Genomic DNA, 18,010 nt, shown 5'->3' with positions numbered 1-18,010 from the left:
TGCGCGTTTTTATTTTGTCCGGCACATCCATCTGCGAATAGCCTTATTTGCTTAATATCTGGCCCAAATTCTTCCTTATTAAGGAAATCGTGTAAAGCCGAACTTGTTTCTGCAGATCCCCTTTTCGCCTGGTGTTCCATCCACGTGTAGAATATTGGTTTTTTAATATCTACGTCAGTAACACAAAAACAATAAAAAGAAAATTGCTGAGCATAAAATGCTGCTTGGATAGGAACTTTCGGTAAAACTTTTACTTGTTGGAGGTCAAAACAATATGAAGCACTGTGAGTAGGTTTTTCCTTCAGTAGTTTAAAAAATTCTTTAGCTCGCACTTTATGTACACGTAGGGCAATTTTCAAGTTCTCTATCTCATTTTTAACTTTGCAATTGGTAATAGAAGTTTGAGTTCTAACACAAAAACCACACTCGTCTGTGGCACAGTGATGCCATATTGCTCCAACAAGAAATCACTAGATGTCCATGAAAAAATCCCTAGTATATCCCTAAATTGTAAACACTCTAAAATCGCTAGAATATCTCCAAAGCACAGAATCATTGACATGCATATTATTTGTAACGAACAAATAAAAAGTTAAAATTAGCCAAATATATTTTTATTTCACAAAAATACTAATAACAACATAAGTTACATAAATAAGGAGGTTGGCAGCAGTTGGCACTAGAGAAACGAGTAACACAAATGGCGTTTAGTGTTTCGCTACTTAATTTATTTCTTTTTTTTTGTTTTTACATCAGTTACTGCAGAAAAAACTCTTTCTGTTTGTGCATTGCTATGAGGCAACGACATGCACAAGGTAGCTATTGTAGCTATATCTTTAAATTCTCTCTCATCGTTGAAATTTGTATATTGTCCTAGTTTGAACCAAAATTCTTCAACGGATTGTTCTGGGGGTTCAGTGCTTTCACTATAGTCAATAGCTATCTTTTTCCACTGAAAATCAATTCGATCTCCATTTATTTCCTCTAAAGAGATAAATTTAGATCACACTACTTTTAAGGATTTTAAGCTGTCCGGCTTACTAATGCTTTTAGCAACTGCAGGGTTCAAAAAGATTAAACTGTTAAAAAAATCGTCGTGTAAAGGAAATCGCTTTTGTATCTCCTTAGCAGCAGTTATGAGGTACTTCAAACACAATTTTTTAATTGATATTTGCACCGGTTCCGGTAAATTTTGTAACAGAGTGTTACAATTTTGTCCTAGGTCTATATCCTTGAGATCCAGAAAATGTCGTGGATTTTTGCAGTTGAATTGAAAATCATTTAAATATTCAGGCTTAATGTAGTGCATGGTTATGCTTTTATATATTTTCTTACACTCAGTCGACAGTTCATGAATTAAGAGTTTTTTGCCCTGGAACAAAGCATTAAAGGTATTGAAGTACTTCAGAATATGATTGAGGAACAGCAGAATAGCCTTTGTGCTTTTGTTGTTGAGTTCTTCAAAAAGGGTGGCCACGAGTTTCGAGTTTTCCTCTAACATCTCTAGTCTGAAATATTCGATCAAAACGTCCCAATTTTCTAAAACTCGCTCAACTACATGTTGCATGCAAAGCCATCTAGTAACAGATAACTTTAACATTTTCTTCTGTTCACTAAGGAAAAAAATTGCATTTCAGCAAGTTGTGCACTTCTCTTTGCCGACACCGAAAAGTAGCTAGCCATGTTCCGTAAAAATTCTTCTGGAGTCCGTGACAATTTCGAGCAGGCTCTACTTGCCACTAAAGCAGAAGAATGACATATGCAGGGTAAAACTACAAGAGTTTTTGTTTCTGCTTGAAGGCGCGTCATAAAAGAGTTGTTTTTTCCCACCATGACACTGGCGTTATCTGAAGAAAGTCCTATCACATTAGAGATAGAAATACCTTTTGATGTTAGGCAGTTACTGAATGCTAGAAATAGTTTCTCGGCACTACAATCCCTCGCATCAATTGTTATCAACTGTAAAAGCTTGTCACATATTTTGCCGTAATCATCGACGTACTTTACTACAATACATAGTAATTTATTAATAGCTACATCGGTGCTTTCATCAATCAAGACACTAAAGTATTTTGTTGCCAGTAATTTAGAAAGATCAGCGGTTTCTTTATGGGCGATTACATTTTTGATTATATTAACAGTTTTTGTACGTCCTAGTTGTACGTCCTTTAAAATACTCGAATCAGGGAAACAATCTTTCAAAACTGGAATTAAATGATCGGCGAACTGATATGCTACGTTATGATGCGCTACAAGGTTAGCTAACTTAATTTCAGCAGTTGTCACTTTGCTTTTATTTGACGCACTTAAATTAAATAAAGCAGTAACCGGTTGTAAACCCCTCACTTTGGCGACATTTTTCTTGTGTTTAGCTCTCGTAGTGTGCCGCACCAATTCCGATTTGCCGCATTTCAATTCAGCATTGCATGCTGTACACATGCAAAGGGTCTTGTCGCCGGATGGATGTTCTGTTAGCCAGCCCTTAAAATGAGGATGCTACTTCCATTCTGGTCTAAATTTTTGAGCGTATTGTTTCTGTTTAGATAGCTTGTGACGCACTTTCTGTAATTTCAGCTTCTTAATTGGCGTTCGGACATCATCGCGAGACGTTGACGATTGTGGGGATTCTTCACCATTAAGGGACAAAGGCCTTTTGTTAAGGTTAATTAAACATAGTGAGCCACATATAGTCAATATGAATAAATTTAAACTTACATTTCATCGGCGTCGTCTGATGAAGAGCTCATTTTTCGCAAACAATACACGAATTTGCTAGTTGCCGTTATGTGAACTGTCATAAACTCGAGTCATAAACTGAACGCTGCACTAAATTTTATTTAGAATAACTTTATTCGGTAAATCCCCGGGCAACGCAATGTTACTTCTCCGGATACCGTAAATAAAATAGCTGCCTTCAAATCAATTTACTAAACATTCTGTTACCCATTACTAGATGGCGCAGAATGTCTGTATTGTTGGTATGTATCCTACTCTATATTATGTATACACCGACGGCACGAGTTTATTGTGGATTAATAATTAAATAGTTTAAAATAAGCAATAACCGTGGTGGCGAACAATATGTGAATACTTGAGTAAAATCCCTAGAAATCAATCAAAAATCCCATTATCCCTTTTAGTCGGATTTGTCCCTAAAATGCCAGATTAGGGATAAAATCCCTTATCTGGCATCACTGCTGTGGCAGGGCTTCCGAATGCACTGTTAAACTTATTACTGAATATTCTGCTAAAGTACTTGTAATTTACTTTTAAATTTTCTACCGTATTTGCGTTGTACAGTTTCCATAACACAGTGATATTCAGTTCTGATGGTAAGTAAATTCGGCGAGATTTAGCGCGCCCGTAATGACTCTCATGTCCTTTTAATCCGGCTATAAATTTTTTCACATTTTCAAGTCTATCAACATTCTTGAAAGAGCGTTTGTCTCCCCCACGTTTTTCAACAATACCACAACCAGACTAAATTTTCTCAGCAATAGTATTAACACGTCTCTGAGTTACACTGAATACTTTTAGGAACAGTTTTTGGCAAATGTTAATTTTTTCCTGATCCTTCCAAACCTACAAAAAGTATTAATAGTATTTTTTACATCTTACAGACAGAAAAAGAATACGAAATAAAACTTACAAAATATTTTATAGTGAAATTATGGGCTATCTTTTTTTCAGGTTTTCGATTTCTAACTCTCCTTGGTTTATCAATAGCTATAAAATTTCCTAGTTTATTATCTTGAAGATTTTTATTTTTTATTTTAAAAAAATTATTTCTAATTTCTTTTATAATATCGTCTTTGCTTATTTCATGACTAGGGCACGGAACTTTTGTAACGGAACGATACGATTTACCCCCACCACTTGTTCTCCTAGAAAACAAGGCGGTGGCGTCAAGTCAACTCACCTCATCGGTTGTTGTTGACGACCGACAATCGGTTTATTACACGTCAGTGTCAACTGTCAGTACGATTTGAAAATATTTAAAAAAAATATATTTTATAACTTTAATTCAAAAAAACATGATCCGATTTGTAATATCAATCACAAATCGGATACGGATATAAAAAAAAATGCTGTTAACGCATATTGAAACAACCATCCCTAAATTTTCTTCTGTAAATGACGTTCTAGTTGACGTTAAAATGAGTTTGTACCTAGAAAATAATCTTTCAACATCACAACTTGTAAATAGAGCATAAATAAAATACTGAGCTATTGAACCATATTTTTCCTTAAGAGTTAAAGGTATATTGTTTTCGGCAATTTGTTGAACAATTCTCAAATCCGAACAACAATTTTACCACAAGGAAACTAAAAACAATTCTTAAAAAAAACAATAATACGAACTCAAACAGAACTCCAACTTCCAATTAAAGGTAACTAAAGAAAGATAAATAGCAAATTTGACGAAATTATGCGGATGAAAAGCTATCGAATACTGCACATTTGGACAACAGTGAAATCGTACTGACAGTTGACAATGTTGACATTGATGCGCAATAAAAAACCGATCGTCGGTCGTCAATAACAACCGATCATTTTCTAGGAGAATAAGTGGAGGGGGTAAATCGTATCGTACCGTTACAAAAGTTCCGGGCCCTATTCATGACATCGAAAATCTTTACGTTTATGGGTACAGGAAAAGTCAATGTGTTCCAAATTAGGGAAATGGTCTGAATGCCTTAACAAATGATAAAAATAAAAAAAACAATATATTTAATAAAAACATAACCAACAAAATTATTAAAACTTTCTTTGTCGCTTTCCGGTTCCTCGGTCAACATCACCGACTACATGCTGTGCTTCACCGATTTCATTCATTATGTGAACGATCAACTTAGCTAATTAAGGGTTAATAAACGAAAACAGAATACTAACGAGTGACATTTAACGGATAGCGACAATCAAATAGCTGGTATGGTTTGTCCACTGCATATGGACATACAGCATATGGATAGTCCAAGCGGTTTTCATAATCTATTTTACTTGGGAGATAATGCTTTTAGAAAGTCCTATCATATATAAAATGATAGCAAACTGTTTCTAGATTGTTACACTATCTTTAGTTAAAAATTTCAAATTTTGGACAAAATGCATATAGAAAGTCTGCTCCTCATATAAACATATACATAGCTTTCTTATAGTTGTTATCAACCTATTTCTTTCACATTTTTATATATGTTTTGCACTTTTCACATGTTGTTCTATTTATTTTCTTCCTCTCACACGTTATCTTAAAAAAGAATAATTAAAAAAGTTAGCTATAGATACTCTAACAGATGAAAATTTAATTCTGAGACTATAAAACAGATTCGTATTTTTTATTGTCGATTGCCTAGAAACATATGTAAAAACATATTCCAAGAAGATGGGACGAAATTTAATGTAGTTTTATTTAGTTTTAATTTAACAGTTTTCCATTTTTTTTAACTCCTAGTGTAAAAATCTATGAGAAATACAATTTCGAAACAAACCATTAGCAACTCCTCTGAAAACTCTAATTTTTAACTTAAATCTTTGTCTAAAACGCTACGACATAATTTTGAAAAAAATACTTACAACTTTATTGCACAAGTTTTACAAAATAATTCCTCATTATTTAAATTTAGTTCGGGATAACTTTTTATCCACTGGGACACAAGACACGATATCACTTTAGGCATTGTTGTTATAGATTGGTAGATTAATGTTCACTCACACTGAACACAGCCACAGTAACTATGGTTGGGGATTTCCTTAAACGTAAACTCAATAGCGCTAGGGATTCTCCGCATGTTGCTGTGAATCGTTGTAAACAAGAAACCAAACCGCAATCAAAAAATTTCCTGTATTGTGCTTTAAACTAAAAGGTATGTTCGCATATTTAAAAATCACGCAGTCATTATATTTATTTTATTAAGCAACAAGAAACAAATCTAGTAAAATCACAAAATATGCGAAAATATGCAGTAAAAGGCCAATTTATGCAACAATCAAAAAAATTGTAAAAATATGCAAAATATGCAATTTTTTTATTGTACCATCTGCCTTATTTTTATGTAATTCGCCCAGAAACCAATTTTGAAAAAAATATTCCAGAAAATAAAGAAGATGCATTTTGCATAAAATCCGAGCCCTAATGATGATGTCGCGTCCCCTTTCTTCTACGTCCATGGTTTTGTGGCATGATCTAACCTCGAATTATGACAGCTTTGTCGAATTGGTTTTATTTATGTATTAAAATAGTTTTAAAACGATAGTTATAAAAATATCAAGTATCAAATATTTTTATTATTTATGAATATGTTTATTATGGAAGAAAGAACGTTAAACAAAAACGTAAAATATATAAACAAAAACGTAAGTAATTTGTATTAACATTACATATCAATAAAATTATTCCTGATTAATTATTTTTCAAGAGACGTTGAAGAAACAGTGCAATTATTAAAAACTTTTATATTGATGTTGCAGTTAGCACAATTTTTAATTTCTACTCCTGAAAGACCAGGAGTGGTATTCACTGCAGAAAATGTTTGTTGCGATTCATTGATACTAACTGTTGTTTGATCATTGGAACGATACGGGCTTTGTGCTGACTGAATTCTCTTTGACAATGCAATTTTACTATGTAAAGAATCTTCAATATAAGATTCAGCAACTGATGATGATTTCCATCCTCCTAATCGTTTAAAGCCAATGATCTTCGACATGATTTGCCAACATGGTAGCTGAACTTCTACGAAAACTGTGGCCGGTAAATATCGAAGGATTTTCAATTCCTAAGAATTCGGCAATTTTCATTGGGATTTTGTCAATGGTGTTTATTCCCACAGGTGAGTTAATGCATTTTCCTCTATGATATGTTAACAAAAAACGTTGATTATTTTTTTTTGCGAAATTTTTGTATATTTTCAGCTTATTAATCCACTGACGATCTGTAATCGCAAATGATCTGGGAGTACCAGTTTTAGTTTCTGGAATGGTTATTACAACCACATCATCACGAAATGAAATGTCGCTGGTCTTCATTTTACACAATTCTTCACGTCTTAGTGCACCAGAAATCCCTAATATTAAACATACCTAATGAAAATGTAAAAATATTAATAATAAAAGCATTTAACTGTTTGCACGTTTAATTAAATACCTTCATCATAAGGAACACATTGTCGGGTGCTTCATCCAAAAATTTATTTATTTGTTCTTCGTCTAAAACTGCAGATTTTTTTAGATATGTGATGCTCTGTGATTCTTTTTAAAAACGCAATTAATTTCGAATATTTTGAAATGTCAACATTATTATATGTTATTAAACAAAATTTCAACACGATTTTCTACTTTGATACTGCTCAAAATGAGCTAACAGCACATTTTCGGGGAATTTTTCATTTCTTGCTGTCTGCACCATTCAAGAAATTTGTCATAATTTCTTTGATAACGACAGAAACTTTTTTGTGGTATAATTTGCGAAACAGCATCATTTGCTCGTTTTTTTACCTCAGGTGGTGTACACATAATTTCTTCGTCGAAATATGACATTGTTCAAATTAAATTAAAAAGTAATGACAATTGAAATTCAAAAAATTTAGTCACCTTCGATTTGACGTGTTACCAACCCATTAGTAAAAATAAACAAATGACCAAATGTGCATGTTTATAGAAAAAGGTTAATAAGAACGTTTTATACATTCGTGTGCAGATACACACGAATGTATAAACACAGTTTTAAAATATTTAAAAAAATCTATAAAAATCAATTTGCAATCAATATTGACGTTTTGAATTTCGGTTGATTTTTTTCCTGTCAAAAACCCCACATGCAACTCATATCGTCACACAGGGACGTTTTATTCGTTACAAAAAATATTGTACAATACTCATGCGGAAAGGATTTTTCAAACTAGCGTACTCATGTGAAAAGCGAGCCTTTCCGCATTTGTATCGTAAATAACTATTTCAACATGATGGCGCTCCTGCGCATACTGCTAGACGTACTATCGCCCCAACCTTATTTACTACATGGCGTAAGGGACAGAAAACAAATCCCCCGCACGGTCGCTTTGCCGAGTACGGCCGAAGAATCGGAGACTGGAGGGGCGTACTCATTTTCTCTCGAACCTTTGCTCTAGCCTTGTCGTCTCTTCAACCCTGAAATGCCGGGCGCCCGACGCCAGTTTAAAGTCGAGCGCGCCTTGGATTCGAACAAAAATACACAATTTCGTTTTTACAATTCAAATAACTGGACCAATGTTATGACGTAGTCGTTTTAAAAATTCATAAAATAGTGAAATATATTCATTAAAATAAAATAATTGAACTTTAATAACTGAAAAAAATTGTTTCTTAATTTCAAATACGTTTCTGTACTGTCTATCTTCGTAAAGTTAAAGAATTTAGTGAAAATTCGATGTAAAAATCGTCTCTTAATTTCCATTAGTAATATTTTTTTCTAATCTCATTTAAAATGGCATTTTAACCGTTTAAGATTATAGAAAGTCTCAATAATTTCAAGCCATTTACGACCATTAATGCGTTTACGCACCGTTTCTTCACATTTTTTTGCGTATTTTTGACATAAGGCTTTTGCGAATTTTTTTTTCTTGAGTTGATATATTTTTTTGTAATAAGTCTTAAAATTTTACAATAATTTCTCACCTTCATCGTAAATGGGTAAACAATGAACTGTTTATTTTTTGTACACTTTAGTAATGTTAAAAAATTTATTACCTTATTCACATAAGGTAATATAAAATTTCTGTTGAAACTACCTGTAAACTGAATTTTATAGATTGTTATCTATGAGCATGATAAAAAACATTTTATTATATATACATTTTTTTTTTTTGCGCAGAGGAGGGGAAAATGCCTTACGCACCCCATACGCGCCGAGGTGCGTAAGGCATACATGTAATTATATATATAAAACATTACAATAATAATAAATAAATATTTTAAAAAAAAAGTATTAAAAATATATTAAAAATAGTTTATTGTAATCTTATTGTAATTATTATTGTAACGTTTACTTTTGATTGAAAATTATTATCTGTCAAAATTTTACGAAATTCCTTAATTAAATCATTCATAATAAAATACAACAAAATATTTATTTTAATTTTCGTTTAGAGTTTGTCAGCTGTTACCGTTCAATTCTGGGAAACATCCCCGTCTCTTTAAATGTCGCGCGGTAAGATTTTACAAACGGTTTGCGATAGTCATAAAAAAATGAGATAACGCAATTACCTAGAATTTTAATTTTTTGATGGTATTTATTCTTTTAAGTTTCGTTTGGACATCACTTTGCTTTTGGCGATCGTGAGCGGTTGTTGATAGTGTTTTGCTATTTTTTGCTGAGCGTTTTCTTCTTTATATTTGATTTTGATAGTCTTACGACTGCGTTATTTTTATATTAAGATAGTATTAATTTATTGTTATTTTTCGTAGCGGTTTCTTGTTTTTTTTTGCTTTTGATAGTGTTAAATTAGAGTATTAAGGCAGCGATAATTTAGTGTTAAGTATTCACGATGAAGGTGTTAGGTCAACCGGAAAGTAGTTTTGCACAAAGACTGCGAATATGTGCTCTGGCGGAGGCCGGAATAACCATTCATCAAATTTGCAACCAAGTGAATTTGTCGGCAAGATTGAATAATTTTGAATGTTATGATTATATAGTAAGCTTAATTCCGATTTTATCATCTACCAATTATAATCATTTTGACAATGTAAATACACAATAGTTTAACTTTTAATAAAATAATTTTGTGCTTCTGATCTGCCCATCAATTTTGTTTTTAGAAGGCAATAAAATCTGTGTGAATTTGAAGTAAAATTTGCCCGATTTTTAATGAAACTTGGGTGTATTTTAAGGAGCTCTATAATAATCATTTTGATTTGCCAAGAATAATGGAATACATTAATCAAAAGGGTTACTTGAATTATTTTTGAAAACATGAAATTCTTTGTGGTTCTATTTTTCGCTTTGTTGGTAGAGATGGAGAGTAAACAAATGGATAAGGCGAGGCGCTTTGAATGGCGAGAGGGGTTTAAAGAGCACACGAGTGCCAAGAAAAACAACTGCCGATGAAGATGAGCGAATTGTCAATTATGCTCGTATGCACCCAACTTGCCCATCAAGAGCTATCCGGCAGGAATTCCAAACCAATTCGAAACCGTTTAAACGAGAATGGTGTTTTAAAGTAATACATAGAAAATAGCAGAATGACTAAACAATTTTAATAATTTTATAGGTTTGCGGGCTAGAATACGGGCAGAAAAAATTCAGCTGTCACCCCAGAATGCCCAGCACAGATTGAGATTTTGTGAAGAAAATATAAACCGGGATTGGCGAGGTGTCATATTTTCGGATGAAAAGACGTTTTTGTCATACCAAAATTCGAAACAGCGAGTTTGGCATCGTAGTGGGACGAGATATGACGCCGAAAATGTCGTTACGATGGCAACCAGTGGACGAGTCTCACTTGGTAAGCTCTAGAACCTTGTAACTACTCTATGATGATGATATCTGACGAATTACTACAATTACCACAATAACTGTTTATCAGGTGTATGGGGTTGGATCGGCGATGCCGGGCCTGGAGCGTTGGTTAAAGTTTCGCCCCCAACATTTACTGCTCGGCATTATGTTGGGGTTTTGGAAGAAATTTTTATTCCAAGTGTGAGGGCAGTATATCCTGAGGATGAGGTGGAGGTTCTAACATTTGTACAAGACAACAGCCCCATTCATACCGCTCGGTTAGTCGAGGAGTGGTTTCAAGACAATAATAACGTAGAACGATTAAAATGGCCTCCACGCTCGCCCGATTTAAATCCCATTGAAGAGGTGTGGGGTTATATGGTACGCGGGTGGGAATTTGATGAACGATTTCGGGGCCGAGCTATTTTAGAAGAATACGTTATGCGGAAATGGGATAGTCTTCGTGGCGGGGATTTATGTCAGCGATTGGTCGGCTCAATGACATCCCGATTAGAAGAATGTCAAAATAATAACGGGTTATACACCCATTATTAAATTTTGACATAACAAATTTTATTCATTATTAACCCTTCGTCTGTAAACGGTTTTCTAGCACCTTCCGTCTGTAAAGGTGGGTCTTTCGGGTCCGGCCGTTTTTTCATCCTGTTAATGCACTTAAAAAATTTTATAAACAATTCATGATAATGTTCGAAACCTTCAACTTGATAAATCAATCATAAAATTATCGAAAAATTTATTTTTGCATACATATTTTTTTATACAAATGAAGAAATTCAGTTAATAAGAGTAATTTACTAAAAAAATCATAACTTTTGAAAAAGTAAGATATCGAAATTTTTGAAAAGAAAATTGATAATGAAAATAATGCTAATTTTTACAAAAAAATATTTTCTTTTATTTATTTAATATTAAGTGCTTAAGTTTGTACAGATAAAATAGACAATAAAATAAACGTTAGGAATTAGTATTATTTTATTTGTTCTAATTTTAATGTATTTATTTATTAAGTATATCAGTATTTTTTATCAAAAAACTATTAAAGCATATTAACCAAACATTAAACAAAATTATTACTTCTTAAGTAAAAAAAACTATTGTACACAATGAGCACAACAAACGCAACGATGTTCCTCACAGACAGGTTTTTGACACTTTATGCAGCAATACCCCGTTTTTTTATCTTTATCGCTTTTACAAAAATGACATCTCTTTCTCTTCGTTAGTTTATCTGTTTTTAAGATTGGATTGTCAAACTCATTCAAACCTAAAATCTCTATGATGCCATTGACTATGGATTTGTGCATTCCGTTCGTCGTTAAGCGATCTTGTAAATGTGGTTTTATAAGTGCAAGAGACAGTTCTTTTAAAAACTCTCTTTTATTTTTATTTTCATTTTCAGGTAAAAAATTATATAGAATGCACCCATTAACACTGGCCTGATCCAACATGCCCAAAAAAAAGCGCATTGGCCAGCGGCTGGTTGTACGGGTGCAGGAATAATTTCCACAAAGCTGGTCAAAGACATCTGTACCACATTTGTTTTTATTATAAAATTCTATAATTTCCGGCTTTCCATTATTTTCACACGCTTTTCCGGTTTTATGCATTGACGACAACAACAAAACAACTTTATTTTTCTTTGGGCAATACGAGAGTAAAATGTTCTGCCCGTCGTAACCATACCTTGCAGCGCCGATCGAAACATTTCTTTTGAATGATTCCGGAATTTGACGCTTATTTTTTCTAAGTGTGCCTACCATTGATATATTAAAATTTTTTTTCATTTTGTTACAAATCTCAACTGAAGTGAACCAATTATCGCACGTAATATTTCTATGGGTGTTATGAATTGGTTCACTCAATTTACGCACGTAATAGGAAGGAACACTCTCACCTTGTTCTGTCTGTACTTTTCCAGTGTACGGTATGGCATTGTACATATAAAAAGTTTTTGCGTCATTCATGGAAACTATTTTGATTCCATACCGCGCCGGTTTTGATTTTATATAAACACGTCCCGAAAAACGTCCACGAAACCCTAATAACTGTTCGTCAATAGTTAAAAACTGGCTCGGAGTATAGTTATTTTGGCAGTTCTGTATAAAAATATCCCAAATTTGACGAATTGGTGCTAGTGCGTCTTCAAGGCGTCTTGCAGATCGTGTAGCCTTGTCATCAAATCGAAGCCGACAACTAATAAATTCGAATCGTCTTTGTGACATTGTCGCTTTATGCAGTTTTGATCCAAACTCGCGCGACCAGATCTCCGTTAAATTTACACGATTATTGTTTTGCATGCCGCCAAAATATAGGAGACCTATAAATGCCTTCAACTCGTTTAAAGTAATTGGTTGGAACGATGCACAATCATTGTTGTCCTGTATAAATCGCTCGATTTCGGCGTTAGTATATTTCAAAACAATGTTTAAAATGTCCTGAGTGAATAATGTGCTCCAAATTTCTAGAATTGTACGTGATCTTGCAGCCGCACCAATGACTTTAGGCAAAATGATAGTAATATTTGACCTACGGCCTCGAGATTCTGGCGTAGTGAGACACCATTGATGCTTATCCTTCCCGTAAACAAATTTTCGACGTCTGCTTCCTTCTACAGTCTCTGGCTCATCCTCAACTACACTTTCGTCTTCTTCCGATTGTTTATCTGAAACATGACTTTCACTATCATCACTGTCAGCCTCTTCAACATTATCGATTTCTTCTTCACTGTCTTCGCCTCCAAAATAAGAAATTATTGGACGTTGGCGAAGTACGCGCGCTACGTCGTCAGCCGATCGTTGTGCCATTTTGAGTTATAGCACTGAGAAAAATTTGTTTGATTGTTTTTTTTTGTAGTCAAAAAAGAACGTCAATGCAAAAAATAAATTTTTCGATACTGCTTTAAAAGTTGACGTTTACACAGTACTTAGCAACTGTCAAAACAATTGTTTTTTGTCCACAGCACGCTACGTCCTATATGTAAAAGACTTTTACGTCCAGCTACAATAATCAAAGAATTTGATACTGAATAAATTACAAACGCAAAATAATTAACATTTTATTGTTTTATCATTTCATATTTAAATGCAAATTTATAATAGTATATTTGTGACATTTAAAATTCGCTATCGCTCGCAATAGCGCTCGTTCTCGAATGTAAAAGTTTCATTTCACTATCTTATATCAAAAATAAAAATTTTCACTTTCCTGCGAGATCAGTATACGCCGGCTGTAAACCTGGGTCTTTTGTGTTCGCTACAGATTTAACCTGTTAACAACAACTGTACAACAGAAAATGAAAACTTTAACCTTGTGCGTTCATCACCTATCACACATTACCTTTTTTTAGGTGGGGGTCCGAACTATGTCTATTCACTTCTTAGAAAATTATTTGCCTAAACAGTTGTAGCTCGGACACGAAATACCCAGGTTTACAGACGAAGGGTTAAGTAGGTATAATTTTTATTATTAAAGTGTTCTTAATATTTGATGAAATCTTTTTAATTTTTTCAATGCTGACCGACAAAACCAAGTGAGAAACAATAAGCGCATACCTGGCTGTGGTCCTCAAGACGAAAAAGATAAAACTCTTCATCCCGCGGGATGAAGAGTCCGGAGTTGAGACAGATGAAGCCGGTAAGTTGAGACAACCTTAATAAAATTAATATTAACCATCAATATTTCTTTTCTTGCAATTGAATCCTGGATATAACGACTTCCGCAGAAATCCGGGTGGTCCGGGAGAAGAGAGGGGGGGTTTTTAGTGGGTAGCAGGTGCTAATTAATTGTAGTCCCACACTCCCGGCCGAAATACGATTTTTCCGACCCACGAACTATAGGCGCCATCAGTAGGCCGGGGTGCGTAAGGCATTTTCCCCTCCTCTGCGCAAAAAAAATATATATATATATATATATATATAATAAAATGTTTTATTATTAATAAAATTTTCTTTGTAAATAAATGAATTATATACTCAAAATCAAATGGTTTTTCATTATAATATGGAATATTATCATGCTCATAAATAACAATCTATAAAATTCAGTTTACAGGTAGTTTCAACAGAAATTTTATATTACCTTATGTGAATAAGGTAATAAATTTTTTAACATTACTAAAGTGTACAAAAAATAAAAAGTTTATTGTTTACCCATTTACGATGAAGGTGAGAAATTATTGTAAAATTTTAAGACTTATTACAAAAAAAATATATCAACTCAAGAAAAAAAAATTCGCAAAAGCCTTATGTCAAAAATACGCAAAAAAATGTGAAGAAACGGTGCGTAAACGCATTAATGGTCGTAAATGGCTTGAAATTATTGAGACTTTCTATAATATTAAACGGTTAAAATGCCATTTTAAATGAGATTAGAAAAAAAATATTACTAATGGAAATTAAGAGACGATTTTTACATCGAATTTTAACTAAATTCTTTAACTTTACGAAGATATACAGTACAGAAACGTATTTAAAATTAAGAAACAATTTTTTTCACTTATTAAAGTTCAATTATTTTATTTTAATGAATATATTTGACTATTTTATGAATTTTTAAAATCGACTACGTCATAACATTGGTACAGTTATTTGAATTGTAAAAACGAAATTGTGTATTTTTGTTCGAATCCAAGGCGCGCTCGACTTTAAGCTGGCATCGGGCGCCCGGCACTTCAGGGTTGAAGAGACGACAAGGCTAGAGCAAAGGTTCGAGAGAAAATGAGTCGGCAAAGCGACCGTGCGGGGGATTTGTTTTCTGTCCCTTACGCCACACAGTGGGACAGCTGGTGATTCTAGCGCGACAAAATTAAAAAAATGCAATACCCATAAACTATAAAATTAATACTATCAATCTATTTGTATATGCCTTCTTTAGCTATTACAGAAATTAAAACTTGTCTAGTATGAATACTCTTAGAGTACTAGCCGATAATGATTATACTCGTTTTGTTTAAAGATTTTAGAGTGTATATTGAAATTTTAAAAAAATGTTATAAATGTATACACAGGCCATTATTATTTTATTGAAAACTTAGTGTATAAGAATAGTTTTCATTTCTGTAGAAATTACATTACATAATATGTGTTTTGTACTTATTGTTGTTATTTTTTTCATGTCACCATGTTTTATTCTAAATTTCCATGTTTTTTTTTAATTATAACGAAATTGTCGAATTTTCTTGAAAAATGCATATAACATATAATCTATTATAATTTCGTGTGAGTTTTGAAAACGATGAAAAGTTATTAAAATCTAAATTAAAACAAAGTCACATGACTGGAAGTGGTACTTTACTTGAACACCCACTTGTTATTTTTCATATAAACTAGGACTTCAAGAGGAAAAACTATTATGTACTAAATGTCAATCAAATCACGTTGGTACTTTTAAGTTAGTAACATTCATTATTTTAAGTTTGTAACACTGGTGGGTTGGTACTCAATCCAGGCGGTGCGCATTGCGCGCGATTGAGTATGTAGGGATTGGCTAAGGGACGAAGCGAGTGGCGATGAATTTAAGTTAAATAAATTGTTAAAAAAATATCAAGTGGTAAGTGCAAATAAAAAGTGAATGTGTGCAAATTCATAAAAAAATAAAACAGTGTTTGGAAAACCCTTGGAGTGTGCGGACGACTGTTTTAAAATCCGAATTTTATTAAAGTCTTAGTGAAGTTAATAGCATCAGTACTTTTCAGTACTAATAATGGGTGATTTCATCACAAACGGTGAGTTATTTCACGCCTGCTACGCCAATCGAAATATGAGTAAAGCAGAGGAAATTATTATGGAATATTTGTCGTCCAAATTGGTTCAAGATTACACTATGAAACCAAATTAAAGCGAAAAGTGACTACTTTTTGCCACAGTTTACGTGTTAAGTGGCAGAGTTCATCAAGAAATAAAACAACATTTGAAAAAAAGCATCACGTTTGGTTGCAACGTAAATTCGACATAACAATGAAGTCTCAGTTAAATGCACCTGAGGTAATAAACCTTAATACTAATAATGGTCCTGGTAGACCTTCCAAAGATTTTGAATTAAGTAGTATACGGTCAAAACAACGAAAAGTAAAATATTTAACCGATACTGTACCACCTAATGAATTATTGTTTGCAACTAAAACAAAGTTAAATAAAACCGGAAAGCGAGCTGCGGCTGATTTGCTGTCGTTATGTACAGAGCACTCCCCAAATCGCCCTGTAAATATCAGAAACGTTTATCGTGAGAGTCTTACGGATGCTAATAAACCTGTACCTATGACTCCCGATGAAGCGCTTGCTCTATTCATAAACTGCGACCTTTCGAAAACTTCATACTTATCGTTGAGAGCAGAAAGCAAAAAACGCAATGCGAATATATACCCGATGTATCAAAAAATTACTGAAGCAAAGAAGAAATGCTATCCGGACAATGTGACTGTGAATGATTCTGGTATATAGATTTTTATGCTTGAAATGTTTTGGGCTTCATCCTTATTATTAGTATTTATCTTAAACACCTTATTTATTTTTTTTAGGAGCATCAGTACCCTTACAAATGTTGCTAAATCATACATTGCAAAGACTGTTTGTAAATGTTAAAATTCCTTTAGGAATTAATAAGTTAGAATTACATTGTAAATGGGGTGCTGATGGAAGCAGCGGACACTGCGAGTACAATCAAACTCCAGTAAAAACGGAAACCGACATCAACAGTCTACAATGACGCTGATTTATTTTTAATAACTTTAGTTCCAATTTATTTAAGAAATTTGAATGAGGGAAAGCAAGAGATACTGTGGGAAAATCCGCGACCTTCATCTACTCGATTTTGTCGACCTCTAAAGTTAATCTATAAGTAAGAAAGCAGAGAATTGGTTGTATCAGAAATAGAAAATGTTCAAAAACAAATTAATGAGTTAATTCCTCTGCAAATAAGACTGGAAGAAGATCGTATTGTAGAATGCAGTTTCACTTTACATCTCACAATGGTAAACATAATTAAATTTGTGTTTGTTTGAATTTATCTTCATAATAATTTGTGACCTAACTATAGGGAGGGGTTTATATGTGATTTATTTAGATTCTGTAGAAAAAGACTACTTTTCTCTTCTATAGAATCTAAAAAAAAAATAATGTTTTTTTTAGGTGGATGGTAAGACTATAGTTTTTCTAACTTCGGGAACCACCCAAACTTGCTACATCTGCGGTTGCAAACCCACTGAAATGAATCAATTAGAGGTTGTAAGAAAACGTGCCATAAAAGAAAAAAATTTGCAATACGGTTTAACAATTTTGCATGCATGGATTCGATTTCTAGAGTGTATTTTACATATTGGATACAGGCTGAATTTAAAAGCTCCATCTAAGCGTGGTGCAACTCAAGAACAACTAGAAGATATTGAAGCTCGAAAGCAAGATATCCACGAGAAATTGTATAGAACATTAGGGATCCGAGTAGACAAGGTCGTACAAGGTAAAGGTACCTCAAACACTGGCAATATAGGAAGAAAATTTTTCAAAAATTGGGAAAAGGTTTCTG

The 18,010-nt window shown here is 33.3% G+C and overlaps 2 protein-coding genes across 2 annotated transcripts in view; one reads left to right on the top strand and one right to left on the bottom strand.

The window, feature by feature from the left end:
* LOC111414325 (uncharacterized) overlaps positions 1–18,010 on the top strand; it is a 190,907-nt gene that overhangs the window by 55,783 nt on the left and 117,114 nt on the right. The window lies entirely within an intron of this gene.
* Positions 11,584–13,296, bottom strand: LOC139432032 (piggyBac transposable element-derived protein 4-like). The gene has a single exon (XM_071200361.1). The coding sequence runs from the start codon at positions 13,294–13,296 to the stop codon at positions 11,584–11,586; it is 1,713 nt and encodes a 570-aa protein (XP_071056462.1).

Source organism: Onthophagus taurus, chromosome 11 (genome assembly GCF_036711975.1).
Source record: "Onthophagus taurus isolate NC chromosome 11, IU_Otau_3.0, whole genome shotgun sequence".
NCBI classification, from domain to species: domain Eukaryota; kingdom Metazoa; phylum Arthropoda; class Insecta; order Coleoptera; family Scarabaeidae; genus Onthophagus; species Onthophagus taurus.
The sequence above is the reverse complement of the archived record's forward strand: the minus strand, read 5'-3'. Positions and strand labels throughout refer to the sequence as shown.

Bases quoted from the DNA above. Each gene is read 5' to 3' on its own strand.
- LOC139432032 (XM_071200361.1), bottom strand. From the start codon at position 13,296: ATGGCACAACGATCGGCTGACGACGTAGCGCGCGTACTTCGCCAACGT.